General features: G+C 39.2%; 1 protein-coding gene across 1 annotated transcript in view; it reads right to left on the minus strand.

Annotated features, from left to right (window-relative positions):
- Window positions 1-17918: 17918 nt before the first annotated feature.
- Window positions 17919-22839, minus strand: part of LOC122034287 — a 107408-nt gene continuing 102487 nt past the window's right edge. The window contains exon 16 of the mRNA XM_042593469.1: window positions 17919-18197. Within this exon, the coding sequence (XP_042449403.1) occupies window positions 18138-18197 (60 nt within the window). The 3' untranslated portion in view covers window positions 17919-18137. The remainder of the gene's footprint in view (window positions 18198-22839) is intronic.

Raw genomic sequence — 22839 nt, forward strand, 5'->3', positions numbered from 1 at the left:
ACCTCCGCGATAAGTTGATGCTGCTCTCGTTGCTGCTCCTCCTCCTCCTGCTGCTGAGTATGGAGAGGCAGATCATGATCTGCGCTGGCAGATTGCTGAGCTGGAGAGCCGCATTGATCAGCACAATGAGCTACTGGCTGCTGAGCTCCATGGGCTGCGCGTTCGGATTGACCAGCGTTACGATGATCTACACAGTCAGTAGTTAGCGACGCAGCAGGTGCTTCTGGGATGGATGGCCAGCTACCCACCTCCGCAGTATTACTCGGGCTATCCACCCTCAAGCATGCCGCCTCAGGGATCCATTCCTCCAGCAGATGATGATGCTGCTCCTCATCTAGAGGATGTTGATTGATACACATTGTTTTATGTTGGTCATTTTGACTGCCTATGTTTCAGATACTGTTTGATAGATACTATGTCTTACCTGGATATTAGCTGTTTATGCTACTCGTTTTTCTATTACTTGCTTCTCCTTATTTTTCAGTTCTTATTGACTATTTATATGCTTTTCATATGCCATATCTTGATTGTCTCTTATTTACTGTCCGATATTACACTTAGAGGGGATTCTGTGTGGATTAAGAAAGAGACAGTATGGGTTAAGGGGGAGTCCTTTGAGTCTTATTACCTAATTCGCACCTTTTCAGTGTTTGACAAAGGGGGAGAAGATGACTAAGTTTAGAGATGAATGAAGTTTTGATTTTAGGGGAGAGGATAACCTTGAGGATTAAACTTCCTTAGTGTTGTATTCGTCTTAGGGGGAGGATCTTGATTCCCCTAAATTAGGGAAATATGAGCATTTATGATCTAAACTTAAATCGTGTTGTCAAACAATAAAAAGGGGGAGATTGTTGATACGGTCTGACCTGGCTGCTGTTTTGATGTTGACACTGATTTAAGTTTGTATCAGATATTAATTAAACTCAGATTGATTACTGATCAATGTTGATCAGGTGGAAGGGAAAAGTCCAAGTATGGAAACTTAGCATGCGAAGTCAGAGAGGGCTCGGTAGCTCGTTCTCTGGACCGGACGAAATCGGAGAGGGCTCGGTAGCTCGTTCTCCGGACTAGGTCAAAGAGGGCTCGGTAGCTCGTTCTCTAGACCGGACGAAGTCGGAGAGGGCTCGGTAGCTCTTTCTCCGGACTAGGTCAGAGAGGGCTCGGTAGCTCGTTCTTTGGACCGGACGAAGTCGGAGAGGGCTCGGTAGCTCGTTCTCCGGACTAGGTCAGAGAGGGCTCGGTAGCTCGTTCTCTGGACTAGAAAGACTTTAGGGTTTAGGGCTGGGAAGCGCCAAACCTACCTTACATAGGCATTGGATCGGTCTGTTGACAGATCCAATGATACTATGGATATCTGATCGGTCAACAGACCGATCCAGTGATACTGTGGTTATCTGATCGGTCTGGTGACCGATCAGTAACCAAACAGTAGTTTTCTGTGGGTTATCTGATCGGTCTGGTGACCTATCAGTAACCAAACAGTAGTTCACTGTAAGTTATCTGATCGGTCTGTAGACCGATCAGGAAGCGATGGGATTCAGAGGACAATAGGGGATCGGTCTGTGGACCGATCCACCTATAGGCTGATCGGTTCACAGACCGATCAGGATATGTCCTGATCGGTCCAGAGGGCTATGGATCGGTCTGCTGACCGATCCACAACACTGTCTGTTTCTCTGCAACTTCTGATTCGTCTGATTTAACCATCTGGTGTGAGCTTTTTATGTTGCAGGTTGCAGGTATCATGTCAGTGCTTAAGTTCAAATTAAGGTCTATCAGAGGAATAAGACAAAGTGGTTTTTCTATTGTGTTTGGCTGCAAATGGTGTAATTGGAGCATCAACGGTTACTGGCGATCTGGCTATGTTCTGGTTACAATCAGCTTGACTCCTGGCTATTGGTTCGGCTCAGAGACACTAGTGAAGACCATGGATGGTATTGGTGTGAGTTCAGAGAACTAGATGAGGAGGAAAAGTGATTGGCGACGCCTGAGTTGGCAGCAGCGATTCGGTGCAGGTTGTAGTGATTCGATATAGGCAAACGCAATGGAAAAGGCAGAGGCATAAGAAGAAGGAGTATGAGATGTTCGACAAAACAACCAAAAAAAATGCAAAAGAAAATCTATCGGTCGATCAAGCAAGAGTGCTGTGTGTTTTTGAGCTCTTGGCTAAGGAACTTCTTCTGGTTTGCGCTCTGCTTTCATCGTGGCTGTAAGCTTATTTTTCATACCCTTTAGCCACTAATCCCTGTAAGTCTTGTGCTTCATTCAAATATTTTCTGTGACTTTGTGGAGAGGTTACTCCACCGAGAAGGAGAAATTCTTAGCCGGAATCTATCCGGGGTGTGATCTACCGAAAGATCAAGGGATCGTCCACCTTACGGACACGCCGAGGAGTAGGGGCAAGTTATCCCCGAACCTCGTACATACTTGTGTTAGTTGTGGGTTGTTTCTTTTCTTTGTATTAGTTTTTCTTTTGCATATTTTCGCTGTGCTAACAAACTTTTGTGAGAAGAGTGTGTAAGTTTTAGAGGAGGCTATTCACACCCCCCCCCCCCCTCTCTAGCCATTCGAAGGTCCTAACAGCGACGACAGTAAGCACTCTAGGTGGGGTAGTGAGCGACGGCGACGATTCCGATCATCGTCACCTCACCAGAGGGGTTCTCCGATGTGACCTCCACCTTCCGGCAACCTTCTGGCAGTTCTTCAATCTGGGGTTCAGACGGTGGAGCAAGGAGGCAGTTGGCAGTCCAATTTTTCCAGCAAATTCCATCCAAGGGGTTCTTCGTTGGAAGATTGCATTCATCCCATTGTTGTCGAAGCAAGCAGCAACTAGCAGAGTGAGCTACTGTCTACCAGTTTTGGGGGTTCCAAGTCGGGCCTTTTGTGTGATGGCGAAGGGTAGTCATTGGTAATCGGAAGAAGTTGTGTGGATTGTGGTTTGGATAATTAGAATTTTCTTATTTAGTTAACTTAGTTTAATTTGGTTCATTGTTGAAGTTTGCTTGTGTTGAAGTTCTTTCATTGAATGCTTGTATTGAATATGATTTTCCATGTTTGAATTGCACTTATTATTCTTAATTAGCTTCACGCCTACAATGTGTTCGATGAATTGCTTCAACCAATAGTTAGGTTCAATTTAATGTATTTTAGTTTGTTTAGTTCTTAATTTGTCTTTTTCTTTCAATTTAGTTAAGTTCTAGTTTTGATTGAATGTTAGGGTTTCTTTACATGCTTTAGGTTTCGTTCTATGCTTAGTTTTGTTGATGTTTTACTTCACGTTGTCTTTTATTTTCTTAAATTGTAGTTAGGATAGACTTAGCTTTTATTACTTGTATTGTCTTTTATTTACTAGATTAGCTTTCATTTAATGCTTTGCCATTTCATTTCTTAGTTTAATTGTGTTGATAGTTAATCCATAGCGTAGTGTGACAATGAGTTGTTCATTAATTATTTGCACTTAGTTAGATTTCATTCTAGCACTAGATTAATTTCTTACTTGCTTTGCTTTTCATTTGTTAGATTTAGAATCAAAATCCAAAACCCCCATTTCCATATTAAAAATTTCAAAAATAGAAATAACATACAATCCTAGATTATCATCCTATCATTATATTCGTTGGTGGACGACCCGAGTCATTTCTATGCTATATTAGCGTAGGAGGGGTTTGGTACTTCATTGTTTGATGCCCAATTCACGACAAAATTGGGCGATGATCAGTAGGATCCAAGGCTTATCAATATTTAGTCTCTCTTCATTACTCGGTCAAGAGGCTCTCCGACAACCTAGGCTTCAATTCCAACTCTAGTTGTAGGTATAATCTTTCATTTACTTGCATTTACATTTAAGGGGGATAGTGGTGTGTTACTATCTTCCTCATTCTTATACAAGTTTTGCTCGTTCTCTGAATGTTTTCAAAGATGAGAACCTTAGTAGATTGCGCATCGTAAGGCGATCATGGATCGTAAGCCTTGGAGTAGTAGTTGTTGTACTACTAACCAAGTAAAAAAAGAATTGTGCCATCTTGTATTTTCTAGTCTCTATTATTTTTGCTATTACTTTGATTTATTTTACAAAACAAAAAGAAGAGTTTTTTAAATGAACGAGATTCACCCCCACCCCCAACGTCCCCCCTCACTCGTCTATTTCAATCCAACAATATCACCCTAATTTTTTACAACTAGCCATCATCGAATTGACCAATTGCATTAGGAGCATTTTGTTCGCTCGAGATGAACTACCAGTCAATTGCTTGAACCTAGCAATTGACTTCTAGTGACTAGGTGAACTGACTAGTTGCATTGGGAGAATTTTGTTCACTCAAAATAAATTATGAGGTTGGAACCTAACAATCGACTATTAGCTACTAGTTGAACTGACCAATTGCATTGGGAGCATTATGTTCGATCAAACTGAACTACCAATTAATTGCTAGAACCTAGCAATCGATTGATATTGTTCAGTCGAATTGATTGATTGAATTGGGAACATTCTAGTTGCCCATAATGGTTTAGCAATTGATTGTTATCTCACAATAATCAATTGTTAGGGTTACCTTAAAAAACCTTGAGTTGTGGTTTAGTTCAACAATTGATTGCTATGTTGTAGTAGTTGATTGTTGTGGTATACCCTTTACCTCAATTAGGGTTTAGCTCATCATTTGATTGCTTGGTTCCATCAATCGACTAATAAACCCTATTTTAGGGTTTTCACACTTAACCCCTCAACTACAAACCCCCTTCATGTATATAATATATCAATCAATTGCTAGATACTACCAATCGACTAATACTCTATTTTCAATCATTCTTGCTAATGGATGGCTCACATCTAAATGCAAGGGACGTCATGAAATAAAAATCTATTAATATTTTTGTGCAATAGAATTCTATTATATTTTTTATAACAGAATTCTGTTGTTATTTGTTTATAACAGAATTCTGTTATGTTATGGTTTTATTGGGTCTGAGGTTTAGGCACTATTTATAGGGATCATTATAAACCTATTATATTATGAGAATCATTGAATGTGATTCTCTTGTATAGAGAGAATTCTAATAAAGTTTTGTCCATTTTTGTGGAGTAGACATGTCATCGAACCATGGTAACTCTTCATCTTCTTCTTCTTCCTCGAGTTTACTCTTTCTTGTACTTCTTTATCTTGTTGATCCATGCGATCTCTTTCTCTCTTCATCTTCTTCCATGTTAGAGGTTGAGAGGTGTTGTCTACCATCTTTACGCAATAATTAGGTATTAGAGTTAGGTTTTGGTGGATTTCTTCAACATGTCGGGGATGACTTCTGTAAAATTTGATATGGTGAAGTTTGATGGAATCAGGAACTTTGGATTATGGCAGAGAAGGGTCAAGGACTAGTTGGTTCAATAAGGCATGGTGAAGCTGCTAGGAGAAAGAAAACTAGAAAGTATGGAGAGATCAGATTGGGAAGAACTTTAGGCGAGGATAGTGACAACAATTAGGCTTTATCTTACAGATAATGTGATGTACTATGTCATGGATAAGGAGTCACCGGTGGTAGTTTGGTAAAAGCTGGAAAGATGGTACAAGTCAAAGTCGTTGACAAATAGGCTCTATCTTAAGTAAAAATTATTCAAGCTGAAGATGACAGAGGGAACCAATTTAAGTAAGTACATCAACATATTCAACCAAATTATGAGTGATCTGAAGTGTGTAGATGTGAGGATCAAGGATGAAGACAAGGCACTGATGTTGCTGAATTCTCTACCTTTATCTTCTACATATGAGAATTTGGCTACTACTTTAATGTGAGGGTAAGGAAACTATTAAATTGGAGGAGATCACAAGTGCATTGCTAGGTTTTCACCAATGAAAGAAAACAAGCGACGAAGTTTCTTAGGAAGAAGGACTTGTGGTAAATTACAACTGAGAGCACAGTAGGAGTAAAACTCAGTACGGATTGGGCAATGATAACAAAGCTTGTTCTAAGTCGAGAAGAAAGATGGTGATCATATGCTACAAGTGTGGAGGCAAAGTTCATATGAAGAGAGATTGTCCAAAGATAAAGAAACATGTCATAGAGAACAAAGGTAGTTTGGCAAAGTTTGTAAACATAGTTAAAGAAGAAAATTTAGATAGCAGTGATGGAGATATGCTATCAGTTATATCAAGTTCGGAGTAGCTGACAGATGCATAGATCTTAGACTCTGCATGTTCATATCACATGAGTACTCCAAACAAGGAGTGATTTGATACCTATAGGAGAAAGATGTTGTGCAGGTGGAGAAAGATGTTGTGCAAGTGGAGCTAAAGACTCATGATTCTGATGATTCTACCTCAAAGCACAAGGAGCATCATACTAGAGTTGATGGCAGAACGAGATGAGTCACAAAGCCACCCACTAGATATGGATTTGAAGACTTAGTATCGTATACGCTTATCACTAGTAGTGGAGTTCCTACATCTTTTCAAGAGGAGGTACATAGCTCTGAGAAGGACAAGAGGATGGATGCTATGGCAGAGGAGATAGAGTCATTGCATAAGAATCAAATGTGGGATCTAGTGGAACTTCCTGAAAGAAAATGAGCTATAGTGGTCCAAATGAATATTTAAGAAGAAAGAAGCAATATCAGAGAGAGAAGTGAAGTTCAAGGCTTAGTTGGTAGTAAAGCGGTATTCACGGAGAAAGAAGATTGACTATAAAGAAATTTTCTCTCCTGAAGTAAGACATATATCAATTATAGAAGTGTTGGCTTTGGTGGCACAACACGATTTGCATCTAGAGTAAATGGATGTGAAGACGACATTTCATCATGATAATTTGGAGGAGTAAATTTTTATATCACAACCTAAGGGATTTAGTCTACCTGGACAAGAACAGTTAGTTTGCAAGTTGAAGAAATCGCTCTATGGATTGAAACAATCTCCTAGGTAATGGTACAAACGTTTTGATTCATACATAATTCAAAACAGATATAGGAGATGTGAGTATGATTGTTGCATATATATGAAGAGCCTTAAAGATGAATCACTGATTTTTTTTTTCTATTATACGTGGATGATATGCTCATTGTTGCAAAGAAGATGAAAACAGTCGATAAATTGAAGAGGCTATTGAGCAAGGAATTTGACATGAAAAATTAGGGAGAAGCCAAGAAGATTATTGGGATGGGGATTCACAGGAATAGAGCTGTAGGGAGATTATGTTTATCTCAACGTATCTATGTGGAGAAGGTGTTAAATAGGTTCAACATGAAAAATGCAAAGTCAGTGAGCACACCCCTAGTGCATCACTTCAAGTTATCAAATACACAATGCCCAAAGATGAATAAGGAGATCCAAGAGATGTTAAAGGCTCCTTATACCAGTGTAGTTATTTGTCTGATGTATGCCATAGTTTGCATGAGATCAGCTTTGGTGCAAGCAGTTAGTATGATGAGCAAGTTTCTCTCAAATCATGGTCGACCACATTGATATGCAGTGAAGTAGATTTTTAGATACTTAAGAAATACAACTGATTATGACATCATGCTTAGTAAACAACTGAAAGATCCTTCAGTTGATGAGTATATAGATGCAGACTATGTAGGAGATTTAGATAATAGAAGTTCTACTATAGGATACGTGTCCATTATGGTAGGAGGACCTATCTGTTGGAAGTCTATGATATAATGTATTATTGCATGTCTTCTATGAAGTCGGAGTACATGATTGTTGGGGTTCAATCAAAGTCCCATATTGGAAAGATTTGGGAAAGATCATGGGGTTAAAAGGATGCATGATATCTCCATTGGCATGAGGCATTTTGGGGAGAGCTCAAGAGCAAAGCCATGAGGGCCTAGGCCCAAAGTAGACAATATCATGCCATTGTGGAGATATATGGACATCCTTTGGTCACAACAAATGGTATCAGAGCCATGAACCAGACCAGATGCCATGTGAGATGACCTTGAATGAAGTTGAGGGTGGGCCCGAAGTAGGTCAGGATGACTGGATGCTTGTGGGGAGGCTTGGAGTAGGTCAAGGTGACCAGATACTTGCAAGCAGACAAGCAGATTAGGGTGACCGGATGCTTGCGGATTGGCCCGAAGCAGGTCAAGATTGACCGGATCCAACTGCTTATGGGGAGGCTCGAAACAGGTCAGGATGATCGGATGCTTGTGGGAAAGGCCCCGAAGCAGGTCAGGGTGATCGGATACTCGCGAGGAGGTCCGGAGTAGGTCAGGATGACTGGATGCTTGTGCGGAGGCCTGAAGCAGGTCAGGGTGACCAGATGTTTGCGGGGAGGCGAGTAGGTCAGGGTGACCAGATGCTCGCAGGGATGCTCGAAGCAGGTCAAGGTGATCGAATGCTCGCAGGGAGGCCTGGAGTAGGTCAAGGTGACTGAGTGCGGATGCTTACGGGGAGGCCCAGAGCAGGTCAGGGTGACCAGATGCTCGTGGTGAGGCTTGGACCATAAGAGTAATTGTGGTCCTTCGTTTAAGGGGAGGATTTTTGGGGTTCAATCAAAGTCCCACATTGGAAAGATTTGGGAAAGATTATGGGGTTAAAAGGATGTAGGATATCTCCATTAACTTGAGGCCTTTTGGGAAGAGCCTAAGAGCAAAGTCATGAGGGCCTAGGCCTATGGACAATATCATGCCATTGTGGAGATATGTGGATATCCTTTGGGCACAACAATGATGACAGCAACTGAAGCAACGAAGGAACCTTATAACTTATAGGGTTGGTCAGAGAACTAGACGTTAGCAAGGTGGAGTCAAGTTGTTATTCGATAGTCATGTTGGGGCAGCGGGGCCGGCAAGAGGGGGTGAATTGTCTACCAAATAAAAATTAACCTTTCCCGATCTTCCAACTCATATTAGTAGCATAATTATAAAAAAATAAATTGAACAATTAAAAATAGAAGAGGCTAAAAATTAACTTGGTTACAACCTAGATGGTTGTTAATCCAAGGCAGTGAAGAGCACTAGTAGATCTCATTCGTTGCGGGTGGAGAAGCCTCTTACAGATGGTGACAGCTTAAGAAATAGACTAGGAAATAGTACAAGAGTTGTAGTTATAGTTGTGCACAGAAGGCGCCTTCAAAGCCTTTGGGCGTCTTCTATTCATTAGGAAATAGTTAACTTTCCTTGTTAATCATTTTTCGCTCTATTCGCTTCGGTGATGCTCCAGCCATCTGGAATTGAGTTCACTAGAACCCAACTCTAGCATTCTCCTTGAGCAGCCTTCCTCCCTGGCTTCTCGTCCCTCAGACCGTGATGCGCGTCCTTCTCATCTGCTGGTGTACTCTTCCGCAGTATTTCATCCTTCGGATGCACTGACCCTGTCGACTCCCTTCCTGTGTCATCCTTCTCACTGGCTGCATCTTCCACTCGACTTCTTGTGTTCCTAAGCTCCTGCACACTTAGACACAATGATAAAAAATAACAGGACCTAATTGAACTTGGTTGACCACATCAAAACTATCCCGGGGTACTTACAATCTCTCCCTTTTTGATGTACATCAACACAACTTCAAGTTAGGGTAAAAATTGTAATAAAATAAAAGTGATAACAAATTGCTTGCAAAATAAGTAAAAAAAAAACAAATTACTTGCAAACAAATAAGTAAAAAATTCTAAATCCTACCTCCCCTTGAACTTGTACCTATTTCTCTCCTTTTGATGACATCAAAAAAAATTTGAAAAAAAAATTAAAAAAAAAATTAGAAAATTTGAAATATTTCTTTAGAGGTACTTAACAAAAATTATCAGTAAGCTAACATGGTTTAGAAATAATTAGTAGAAATATTTTCATAAAAAATATTTTTCAACTCTAAAAATTCTTCTAAACTTTTAAAAGAAATTAACTTTCTAGAAAACAATTCATAATAATTCCAGTAAAATTCAAAAAATATAAAAACAAATTTATAATGATAGTGAATCATCATGTTCTATTATAGAAAAAAAATAAAAGTTTTCAAAAATAAGTTTGTGAAATATTTTTAATTTTTAAAATAAATTCAAAAATATATATATATTTTTAAATGATATTTTAAAAATAAAAAAAATCAATAATTTTAAGAATATTTCATTTTGTATAGATACAATTTTGAGTAAAAAGTTTGACCAGAAAATTAATAAAAATGATTTTATCGACAAGAATAAATTAAATTTCTAGCATGCAAACAGAAATTTTTTTAATTATCTAAACAAGATTTAGGAACCCAAAATAAATTATGACCTACTAGGTTAACCAAATATTTGGGAGGTACATAATTTTTAGGAATTTTTTTAATTTATCCTTGGTGATTTCTAATGTACCAGTTAGTTTTACCATAATTTCTAAATCTTAGTTTTTGATAGTAATTAGAACATGCATGGTTATTTTTCAACTTTTCAATTTCTATTCTCAATTTTTTATTTTCTATTTTTAAATTATCATACATTTTTAAGGGGCATGAATTGGCTAAGGTCATTTTTATCTTAGCATTTTCTTTTTTCTAGTTGTACTATATTGTTTGAAAGAATTTTAATAAAATTGAAAGACTACTTGGGAGATAGTGCGCATGTCTTACTTACCTCATGTTGTGATACTCTCCCTCTATTGCAGCTTTTTTCTGAGGATCCTCCTGCTTCATCGATGCTCATTTCTGAGCTATTTTCCTCTTCTCTTTGATAGTCTGCCAATAGGGCTAGCCAGACATATTCTTCAACTTCAGATTCTGATGATGACGTTTCATCCCACATTTCGCTCAGGGTTTTGAGCTTTGATTTTGTTGGTCTTTTACCCTTACTCTTCAGTTTGGGGCAGTCGTCCTTAATGTGTCCTTCTTCGTTACAATTGTAGCATCAGACCTTCCTTTTGCTTCAACAGTACTTTTTCGTCTGAGACTTAAATTTATTAGTTTTAATAAACTTATTAAATTTTCTTACTAATAACGTTGCTTCATCTTTGTCAATTGACGCTTCTGAGTCTGGATCGTCTGTTATTGCCTTCAGGGCAAGGTTTTGATTTGACTCCTTTTTCAACTCTACACATCTAAATTCATGAAGTTCAAATGTGGAAAACAGATTTTCTAATGAACTAACTTCGAGGTCTTAAGATATATAAAATGAGTCGACTATAGAGGTCCACTCGAGTGTCCTAGGAAATGCATTAAAAGCGTACCTTAATGAATCTTGATTCGTTACCTTTTCTCTGAGATTCCTGAGTCCGGTGATGAGTTCTTTGATCCTTGAGTGAAGATGTGCTACTGTTTCACTTTCTACCATCTGGAGGTTCGTTAGTTGGTTCCGGAGCAGGTCCCATCTCGTGAGCTTTGCTTCGGAAGTTCCTTCGTGTAGCTCCAGGAACTTCTCCCAGAATTCCTTTGCTGATTCATAATCTCTGATCCGATTGACTTTTTGGGGTGGAAGTACGCTGAGCAGGTGGAACTTGGCTCGTCCGTTCACTACGAAGTCTGCTTGCTCCTTCTTGGTCTATTGGGATTCTTCTTTTTCATTTCCTTGTGGGTCTTTGGGAGCTACAAAATCATATTTTATAATTAAAGGAATCTCAAAATCTATTTTAAAAATACCTCCATGCATTTCTTCCATGTCATGAATTCTCCCTCGAACTTCAGTGGCTCTGATCATCATCTCATGTCATGTCATGCTCGGTCTGATCATCATCTCGGTGCTTCAGTCGGTGGTTAGTCCTTCTGAGGCATTCTGACTCTGATACCAATTGTTGGAGCAACAGAGATGGCAAGAGGGGGTGAATTTCCTACCAAATAAAAATTAACCTTTCCCGATCTTTCAACTCGGATTAGTAGTACAATTATAACAAAAGAAACTGAACAACTAAAAATAGGAGAAACTAAAAATTAACTTAGTTACAACCTAGATCGTTGTTAATCCAAGACAGTGAAGAGCACTAGTAGATCTCCTTTATTGCAGGCGGAGAAGCCTCTTCCAGACATTGACAGCTCAAGAAATAGACTAGGAAAGAGTACAAGAGTTGTAGTTACAGTTGTGCTTTATTTTCTAGCTCAAGGGGCCATTTTATATCTCCTGGAAAATCTTATCCAAGGGTGAAAGACACCTTCAAGAGGGTTCAAGGAGCCTTCAATCGGTTAAGTTTTATCCCTACAAAGATAAAACTTTATCTTCGCTAACAGCTGTCAGAAGGCACCTTCAAGAGCTGAAAAATGCCTTTGTACTGTTCATCAAAGGCGCCTTCCAAGCCTTTGAAAGCTCCTTCAATACTGTACACAGAAGGCGCCTTCAAAGTCTTTGAGGGTACCTTCAGTACTGTTCATCCAGAAATGGTTAACTTCCCTTGTTAACCATTTTTCACTCCATTCGCTTGGGTGATCCTTCGTCCATCCAGAATTGAGCTCACCTGAACCCAACTCCGGCCTTCTCCTCAAGCAGCTTTCCTCCCCGACTTCTCGTCCCTAAGACTGTCGTGTGTGTCCTTATCGTTCGCCGATGTACTCTTCTACAACACTTCGTTCTTTTGATGCACCGAGTCTGTCGACTCCCTTCCTGTGTCATCCTTCTCGCTGGCTACATCATCCACTCGACTTCTTATGTTCCTAAGCTCCTACACTTAGACACAAGGAGCAAACACAACAGGACCTAACTGAACTTGGTTGACCACATCAAAATTATCCCGGAGTACTTACAAGTCAGAGTGTTATCTATTTGGTGAAGAATCAGGTGTATCATGCAAGAACCAAGGACATTGATATGAGGTTTCACAAAATTAGAGAGCTAATAGCTTCTGGAGAAATTCAACTTGAGAAGTTTCATACTACAAATAATGCTGTAGACATATTGATAAAGCAGTGACCACAGAAAAGTTTAAGCATTGCTTGAATTTGATCTATATCTCTAGGTCTAGGGGAAAAAAAGCTCAAACCTATAAATCTAGGTGGAGTTTTGCTTAGATACTTGTATTCTTTGAAGGGTAAATATTCGCCAAGGTAGAGATTGTTGACAGGTGTCTCATATCTAAATAAAGGTCAATGTAAGGACGTAATTGGAAAAAATCTGTTAAAATTTTTTTTAATAGAATTCTATTATGATTTTTCATAATAGAATTCTGTTACAATTTTTAATAATAGAATTCTATGATGATTTTACTGGGTCTGGGGTTTAGAAACTATTTATAGGGAATATTGTAAACTTATTGTATTATGAGAATCATTGAATGTGATTTTCTTGTGTAGAGAGAATTCTAATAAAGCTTCGGTCATTTTTGTGGAGTAAGCATGACGCCGAACCACAGTAACTCTTCTTTTTCTTTTTCTTCTTCTTCTATTTGTGTTTGCTCTTTCGTGTAAGTCTTTATCTCATTACTCTGCACGATCTCTTTCTCTCTTTCTCTCTTTCTCTTCTTCTGCGTTAGAGGCTGAGAGATGTTGCCTCCCCTCTTTGTGCAACAATTCTATTGACCAAAACACACATAATTTCACTATCCTTATTCCACGAATACCTTATGTTCAATTGCTTTATCGTTAATGGCACGACCACCATTCCCTGATTATTAGGTGAAGGCTTTCTTCGTTAGCTAGTGGAGAACTTTAAATCTTCATGATTGACCCTTCTTGTATTCATCATCTCAACATGCTAGATCAAGTTCCCATAGACAATGCAAAATAATGCAACTAAAACCAACCGCTAAGATGGAGGGTTCAATCGAGGGACAACTGTACAAAGGCTAAATAATGTGGAGGCAAATGAGGGGTAGAATGATTGGCCCAAACAAGAGACATCCAACTTGCGCACATTAGAGAAAATGTCAGAGGGTGCAAGACATGATCCCGACAAAGACCCCTTTAATTAGGTTTGAGGCATATGAAAGGGAAGAAACAATAATGGGGTTTTACATTACCTTTTGGCAATGGTAATACCTAGTATTTATATGCGATGAGTGTAAAATACGATAATTAAATAATAAGTATTATTGGACAAATATACTTATTGAATTTTATGGAAATATTTAGAAATTTTTTAGATTTAAATGGAGTCCGTATGACATGTTTAAGGGGATAAATCAATTAGGCTTAGGAAAGGTTTGTTTAGAATAACCACTTAAGTGGGAGTTGATTGAGAAATCAACTTAGGGTTTAATTAAATTAAACCTAAGTATATATTTAGTTTCTTCTCAACTCCTCATCTTCACCCGAACCAATTCCCTTTTCTTCCTCACTCTTCTCGACGTTGACATCTTCCTCCTCCCTCTACATCATCGGCGCATATCCACCATCGGAGCTTCGCGAGGGAGCAAACCGACAACGTCGGTGCCGATCTTCACCCGATCTCCTTTTCTTCTCCCTCATGCGTCTCTGCCGACGTTGTTGCTCGATCACGATGACATCACTTGACCACTGCTGCCTCCTCACACCAGGGCATCGCCATCCATTTACAGTGTCGAGCTTAGCCTGGCAAGCCCACCGTATTTCTCTGCTCCAAGCCGATGTCGGGTTCCTCTCGTGATCTTGCAGGTAGTCGAGCCTTCCTTCTGCCATGCCCTAGCCTTAGATCCATCACCATTGTCGACTGTGATTAAGGGAGGAGGATAGCCATCAAGAGGGGATCACTATTTCCTTCACAGCAATGTCCAGGATCTTCATCGAGCGGTAGTGGATCTATGTGGAGAGCTCCCTATTCATCGTAGCTACACTTGGGATCTCCACCGAATAGCTGCAGATCAAATTGGAGTAACAAAACTAAACCTGAATAGATAGTAAGTTATGCTTAATTGTTAATCTTGGATCTGATTGTGGTTTTGAGTTAATTCATCTATACTTAGTTGTTTATTTTGGATTGATTTGGAGATGTAGCATATTTGAAATTCAATAATATGCTGATGATGGATATTTGATTTTATGATATGTTGTGGATTGGTTAACTAGTGGTTGGTTGATCAGGATCATTATCAAATTTAAGTTAATTGAAAATTGAGTTAATTTCGTGTATGAACTAGATTTGATTTTAGTTGTGGAATGATTATGGTTGCTTTAGGTTGAACATAATCTAATCATTTGGATGGATTAGATTAGGATTAATGAGGGGATAAATCAAATTTAATTAAGGAAGTGATAATGTTAGATTAGACCTAGCTCAATCAAATGGATTAGATGAATTGAGATTGAGTATTAGATTGATGTTTTTCTTAATTAGTTTTAAGGATTTTATTTAGCTATTTAATTCATATGAACTTTGCCTCTTTAGTTCATTGAACTTAGTGCATGGTTGTTTTGATTGATGGATTATGTTGCTTTACCTTACATATGTTCGTTTGTTATCCTGCTTAATACTTTTCTGCTTGATCTTAGAGATGATCTAGTTATTTCATATACAGCCTTGGCTTTGAATATCTATATTCTGTTGTATATACACATATTGAGTATGTACGGTAGGAGATTTATTGTTAACTGTGTTAATATGTTGATTATGCATATGTTGTTGAGTGTACACATGTTTAGTATGTATTATAGGAGTCACCATGTTGACTATCCATTTGTATGTTGTGTGTGCACACGTGTTTGGAGCATACTATTGGAGGAATCATGTTGATCATACCTATGTTGTATGTGCACACGTGTCTGGTGTGTACTATCAGAGGAATCATATCGATTATACTTATGTTGGGTGAGCACGTGTCTGGTGTGATTCTTGGAGGTATCATGATGATTATACTTATGTTGTAGGGTGTGTATGTGTGTAGTGTGTACACATGTCTGGTGTTGCTACTTATTATTTGTTGATTAGTAGACACTTGTTGGATTTACTTGAACCTATAGACTCAGGTGATTGATAAATCATGTATTGGAGGTACTTATGTGGATTGGGATGTTGCATTGATGATGATCGTATCGGTATTATGATTATTTACATCATATTTATCATTGCACTATATGCATGTTGATGACTATTGCTCCCTTGTGGTATGAGCAAGTCGACAATCATATATATGCATGCTAATGACCATTGCTCCATTGTGGTATGAACTAGTTTGACGAACATTACTCCCTTGTGGTATAAGCTAGTTTGATGACCATTGCTTTCTTGTAGTATGAGCTAGCCATCAGTCATGTTAGCTACCCATTCGGCCACTGAGAGAGAGTGGTAGCTTGGAGTAGAATTAGTCCTGTCATACTCACTCGGCTGCTCAATGTCATACACTATCTGCCTCAGCCACTCAAGGGTAGTGGTATCTAGAGGATAGTACGGTTGTTAGGGGGCTAGAGATATAAGCAATTAGGGACTCCAACACTATGTAGTTAGATAATTACTTAGCGAACTATCCACCTCGACCACTCTGTTGTGGTATCTGGAGGATAGTACAGTTGTCATTGTCCCAAACTCTTGGCCACACAAGGGTTGTGGTGTCTTGAGGGGTGGGCGGGAGTGACCATGTTGCATGCACGTGCATATTGCATATGATACACGATGCATCTTTCAAGGATATATCTGTATTTGCTTATGATTGTTGCACATGCTTGAGATACGATTGTTGCATATAGTTGTCATGCTTCATTCATATTCATTTATCATATATGTATATACTGTCGATTATATTGCTCAGGTGTTACGAGCAAATTTATTGCTCATCCCTAGTGTGTTTATTGATTATTAGACTGTATGTATTAATTTCAAATTAGGTATGTGCATTTATTATGTCAGTTATAATTATGTGCATTTATTATGTCATATATGATCATGTTCTTATTTCTCTACTAAAACTGTATACTTTAATCTCCACGTTTTATATTGATCATGCACTATCTTTTCTATTACCCACTGAGTCACCCACACTCACCACTCCATTTGTGTATTATCTTTTTCCTCAGATAACAGGTAGATAATTATGGAGTGCTTGGAGTATCCTATCTACCGATTCCATGTCACATTTGAGGACAATCTTTACTTCACTTTTGCCTTCTTGCATGCTTTCCTTATGATTTTAGCATTGCATTAATTAGATTTGGACTTGATGTTTAGCCTTGTGGCTACTTTACCGTTTTCAATATTTGTTGTGTTTAAGTCGTGCTGACACACATTGTATTATTTTTTATTGTGAGATTTTCCTATGTCTTCCGCTATATTTTTGTTAAAGCCATGTGGGTTGTTTATTATTTTATTTTCTATTCCATCCATGTGGACTGAGTATACAATTACATGATTGTTGATCCAACTGTGTGGGTTGCATATTAGACTGTGTGGTTGTGATTTATTTTCAATCATGTAAGCTATAAATTTTTTATACTTATACAACTAAGTAGCTATGCATCTAGGTTTCATTTGTCACTGTTAAGGGGAGTTGTTGTCTTTTTATCAGGTAGGTATTCCACTAGGATGTTACAATGGGTTTGGCGTATCCCACAGAGATTGTCATTAGGATCTCTAGAAGAACTACTCCATTTGATAATTTTAAACCCTAGTTGTTTTAATTCCCACTATCATAGTTGATGTTATCTGCTACACCATGTAATGCATAAACCATTATTCCTTAAACGGCGAAGATTATGAACCTTGTTTATTTTTGTCGAGATCATGGGCTCTTAGAATGGACGAGCTTCTTAAAAGAACCAAGGAAGCTCGACGCAAGGAGCTCGATTTGAGGGATCAGCCCGAGGTGTTGACTTCTAGTAAAAATTGATATATTTTGTCGACTCCGAGCGAATGGCCAACCAATTCCCGGAGAGAGCTCGGTTTGAGTTGTCAACCTCAGTAATCCTATCGAAATCAACCACCCTAGCATGGTTGCTGGCTTGGCTAGAGCCAAGTAGATATGATTTACCGACTTGACTCAAGATGCATATCATGGAATATCCATACCCATGACTAAATACTCTCTTAAAATCATGTTTTTCAAAACTTAAATCATGTGATCCACAACCTATTAGCTAGATACCTGGGTTAGCAAAAAAAAAAAAAAAACAACTACAAAACTAAAAAAATTCCATAGAGAAAATGTACTATAGACTAAATACATCAAGGTAGATCACAATTTACATAGCTTAAGCTCAACAAACTGAGCACTCAAAAGGTACATAATTTACACCATTACAAGGAGAGATTTGCTGCATAAGATCAAGGAAGAGGACAGGCATATCCAATTAGCAAAGGTTCGCCCCAGTAGCAACAAAAATTAGTCAAGCTAACCTTCCACCAAATTGGCAACTCACTTTGCCAAGTAACGATCCACAATAGGTTTAACATTTGCAGGCGCAAAGAACCTTGCCTGATTCAAGCAGTGAAACAATATTAATTCTTGTAAAGAATAAAGTTTACAATAACGTACTAATTAGTTACAAGGGACTATCAAGTAAACAAATATCATATGAAAGAAACTAAAACTATCAAAACAAATGTTTGCATTTAGATGGGTAATAATCATGATCTAGAGATATTTCCCACAGGCTGTCACACTTGGCAAATGCCAAAAATAGTGTTAGGTTAACATACCAGAAATGGCCAACTTAAATGGCTAACATAAGAACATTGTATTGGGGAGATGATAGGAAAATGTCCTTTATCTTCCTATGCTTTTGATAGTTGCATGGGTGCCATGTGCAAGAGTAACATGAGGAAATTATTGTCCCCACAGGTGTTGTATAGTCGTAAAATACTCAAATGAACAAAAAGAGGACCAAGGTCCAAATTCCAAATAGAACAAATATCATGAAGGTTGGCTTCTAAGTGTGCATAAGTTGTGTTTCAAATTTATTCAAGAGAAGATCGTCTACCTCTAGAATTAGTTGGTTGAAGTACATATACCTTGATTACTAAACAAAAACATGTGAAAGGCAGAATAGATGAGGACAAGGTAAAGGAGAAAAAAAAATGATTATCCCTTGAATCCAATATCCACTTGCCAAAAGAGAACAAACTTTTAGAAGATAGGTTATAAGCTAACATGATATGCAACTGAAGTTAATTGCATTAGTTTGTATTAGAGGCAAGAATGCTATGATATGGTTTGTTTGGATTGATACCATTCGAACACAACTCCTGTCCATGAAGGAAGAATACACTAAATTGCTGCCTCAGTCACCCTAAGATTGAATAATTTGTGACTGATGAATTTAGAATGTGGGAATTTGTAAGTCAAAACCTGCCATGAATGTGTTGCAAACACTTTGATCGAAGTGTTTACAACTTAACAAACTCTGTATGCGAATGAAATCAAACATCTCTAACAAACACAAGATGACATGGGTTCAGCTTTAGTCTAACCCTAAGAAACATTGTTGATCAAATTTAAACAAGACGATCAAAACAAAAATCCCAGATACAAGATGCTCTCGTATTCCCAAGGTTCTCTTATAGCAAGAGTGGAAGAAAGCAAATATCATATCTCAAAAACCCTAAAGACGTTAAAAAATCACACATGAGAAGAAACGCTCACCTCTTTGTTCCCTCTGCCACCAACCAATGGCAATAAAATCCCAATAGTTTTATAGACCTATTAAATAAGTCATCAGATTTGAACAGTGCTTTCTAGGTTAGACTTGCTGGATGCAACAACCACTTCGTGATCACTTGTACAACTGTAGATTCACCAATTGGACTAGAGACAAAACTAATAGCATCTCCGCCATGTTGGCGCACTTGAAAAATGATCAAGGTTGATCATGTTCGAATTAAGTTTTGATGATTGATTATGTTTGATGGTTGAGCGATATGTCAAGTAGGTTAAGGTTGAGCGGAAACTTAATAGTGAAAAAGTTCAAGTGAGTTAGAAGTCCAATGAGTGTTGGAAAGGGAGAAATGCAAGTGGATCATAGTTATCTAGACATTTAGTAGTTGAAGTTCTAGTAGTGTTGGCAATGCAAGTCCTAATAGGTCGAGAAGGACTAGATGCTAGGTACATGATATGAAGTCCGAACAATAATAGGCAATTGGATGTCGAGCAATTGATGGGAAGCTCAATAGGTTGTGAAGGATTAGATGTCGGGTAGTTGTTGGGAAGTCTTAACAAGTCATGGTGATTGATGTTACACAGTTGATGGGAAGTCTTAATAGGTCAAGGGTAGCTAGATGTGAGGTAGGAATGGAAGTCTAGACATGTCATGGAGGACTAGATGCTTAACAAGAGATGAAGTTCTGTCAAGTCATGGCTGACTAATTGCTAGACAAGGTTGGAAATCATAGAGGAGTGGATTCTAGGCAGTAAAAGTCCTAGTAGCTCAAAGGTGGCTAGAGGCTAGGCAAGGGGAAAGTTCTAGCAAGTGAACAATGACTGGACACTGGACAATGAATGAAGTCCCAAAGACGAGGAATCTCTAGGAAGAGAATGTCTTAATAGGTTGAGATCGACTTGATACTAAGAAAGGATAAAGTCTTGGTAAGTCATGGTCGACCTATACTAAGCATACAACGAAGTCCTGGAGCATGAGATCTCTTGGCATGATGAAATTTTAGTCTTAGAGAGGAAATTCAGTCTAAGAGAGGGTGGAACTGGAGTATTAGTCGACTAGTATTTGCAATCAATTAGGAATTCGACTCAGAATTGAACTTAGGTTAGGAAAAGCCTATTTTAGGTTAGGCAATATGGAATAGACCAATAGTAGACTAGGAACCATGTTTTCAACCTAAAATCAATTGGAAACAATATTAGTCAAATGGGAACAATATTAGTCGACTATAAACAATACCAATTAACTAGGAATAAAAGCAGTTGACTAGGGCCAAAATGAAAGTGATCAAAATGTTTCTTGGTCAACTATGATGGTCGACAAATGCAAGGTATTTGACTAGTGCAATCAATTGATGCTAAAATAAGAAGTTGCTGATGACTCGGGATGCAAATAAAGCTTTAGTATACCTCATTATCAAACTCCATAGTTCAAGAGATCAAGACATCTACCTTTATGAGCCATATGAAGAGGGTGCTACCCCTACGAGAGTCAAGGAGCCACACTTGAAGAGGTATATCTTTTTCGGCTAAAAGTAATAAATATCACATTGTATGTTTCAAGTGTAAGGAATGAGGGCACTACAAGGACAAGTGTCTCATATTAGCGAAGGAAAAAACTCAAGTGACACATGAGACTAAGGAGAAGCCAAAGAGAGTCATGCCCATCATACGTAAAGGAGAGGAACACATGTGTGCTTCATGTGCTGCGCCCCCGCCCGCTCGCCCGCTCGCCCGCCCGCCCATCAATCTAACATCTTGCACACAAAAAACAAGTGTGTGTGTGGTCGTCAAAGTGATTCGGCAAAGCGCCTTCAATACTTAAGCCATGATACTGTTGTGGAAGCAAGAATAGTGATGCATAGTATTAAAGTGTTCGCTTGAAGTAGATAGATATATCGTCGCCTACCTGCTATTTATTGGGACAGGCATCCTAACCCTAAGACCTCTTTAGTCTAACCTCCTTAGTCTCTACCGCCTCCCTGGCCATTAGGTTGAGGGGATCATGGGCAGTGGAGGAGCGAGTCGTGGGATTATAAGCCATGCGCTAGGGTCACTAAGCCAAAAACAGAATGGTGAGCTAGAGAAATCGAGCTCGACATAGGAAGCTTAAGGAGCTCAATGCATCGGAGGGGAGAGCTCTGGGAGCTCGAAGTGAAGAGCTCGAGGAGCTAGGAGTGGGGTCTCAGGGAGCTCATTTTTAATGCAACTAGCGATCTTCTACAAATTTATATTGACGTGTCGACCTAGTGGAGGAGGTCAGGTCGACCAACCTTCGAGAAGATTGGTCATCTAGTCCTAAGTTTTCAGATGCATGGGCAGGAGTGCTGGACTAGACTAATGCCACGTATGCATGGCCTACCAGTTGATATGGAGCATAATCAGTATCGAGGGTATCACTTCCTTACAGGTCCATCATGTTGTATGCAACAACTTGGACACGATGGATTTTGTTGTTACCAAAAGATGTTCATATATTCCACAATGACATGATATTATCCACTTTGGGCCTAGACCCTCATAACTTTACTCTTAGACTCTCCCCAAAAAGCCTCATGACAATGGAGATATCTTACATCCTTTTAAACCCATGATCTTTTCCATATCTTTCCAATGCGGGATTTTGATTAAATCCCTAGCAATACTTCTCTCAAATGAATGACTACAATTATTCTGATGGTTCGGGCTTCCCCACGAGCATTCAGTCACCCTAACTTGCTTCAGGCCTCCCCATGAGCATCCACGTCTAGTCACCTCACCCTGACCTACTTCGAGCCTCCTTGCAAGCATTTGGTCACTCTGACCTGCTCCGGTCCTCCTCGTAAGCATCCGGTCACCCTAACCTGCTCTAAGGCTTACCCGTAAGCATCCGGTCACTCTTGACCTGATTCGAACCTCCCCGCGAGCATCCGGTCACTCTTGACCTGCTCCGGGTCTCCCCGCGAACATCCAGTCACCCTTGACCTACTCCGGGACTCTCCGCGAGCATCTGGTCACCTTGATCTGCTCTGAACCTCCTCTCGAGCATCTGGTCACTCTGAGCTGCTCCGAGCCTCCCTATGAGCATTCAGTCACCATCTAGTCATCCTGACCTGCTAAGGGTCTTCCACGCGAGCATTCGATCACTCTTGACCTGCTCCAGGCCTCTCCACGAGCATCTGATCACCCTGACCTGCTCCGGGCCTCCCCGCGAGCATCCGGTCATCTTGACTTGCTGCGAACCTCCCGGCGACTTCATTCAAGGTCACCCCATATGGAATCTGATCTGGACCATGACTCTAATATTATTTTTTTATGACCAAAGGATATCCACATATCTCCACAATAGCATGATATTGTCCACTTTGGCCTAGGCCCTCATGGCTTTACTCTTGGACTCTTCCCAAAAGGCCTTATACTAATGGAGATATCATACATCCTTTTAAACCCATAATCTTTTCCATATCTTTCCAATGTGGGACTTTGA

This window comes from Zingiber officinale, chromosome 11B, assembly GCF_018446385.1.
Source record: "Zingiber officinale cultivar Zhangliang chromosome 11B, Zo_v1.1, whole genome shotgun sequence".
In the NCBI taxonomy this organism is placed as follows: Eukaryota; Viridiplantae; Streptophyta; class Magnoliopsida; order Zingiberales; family Zingiberaceae; genus Zingiber; species Zingiber officinale.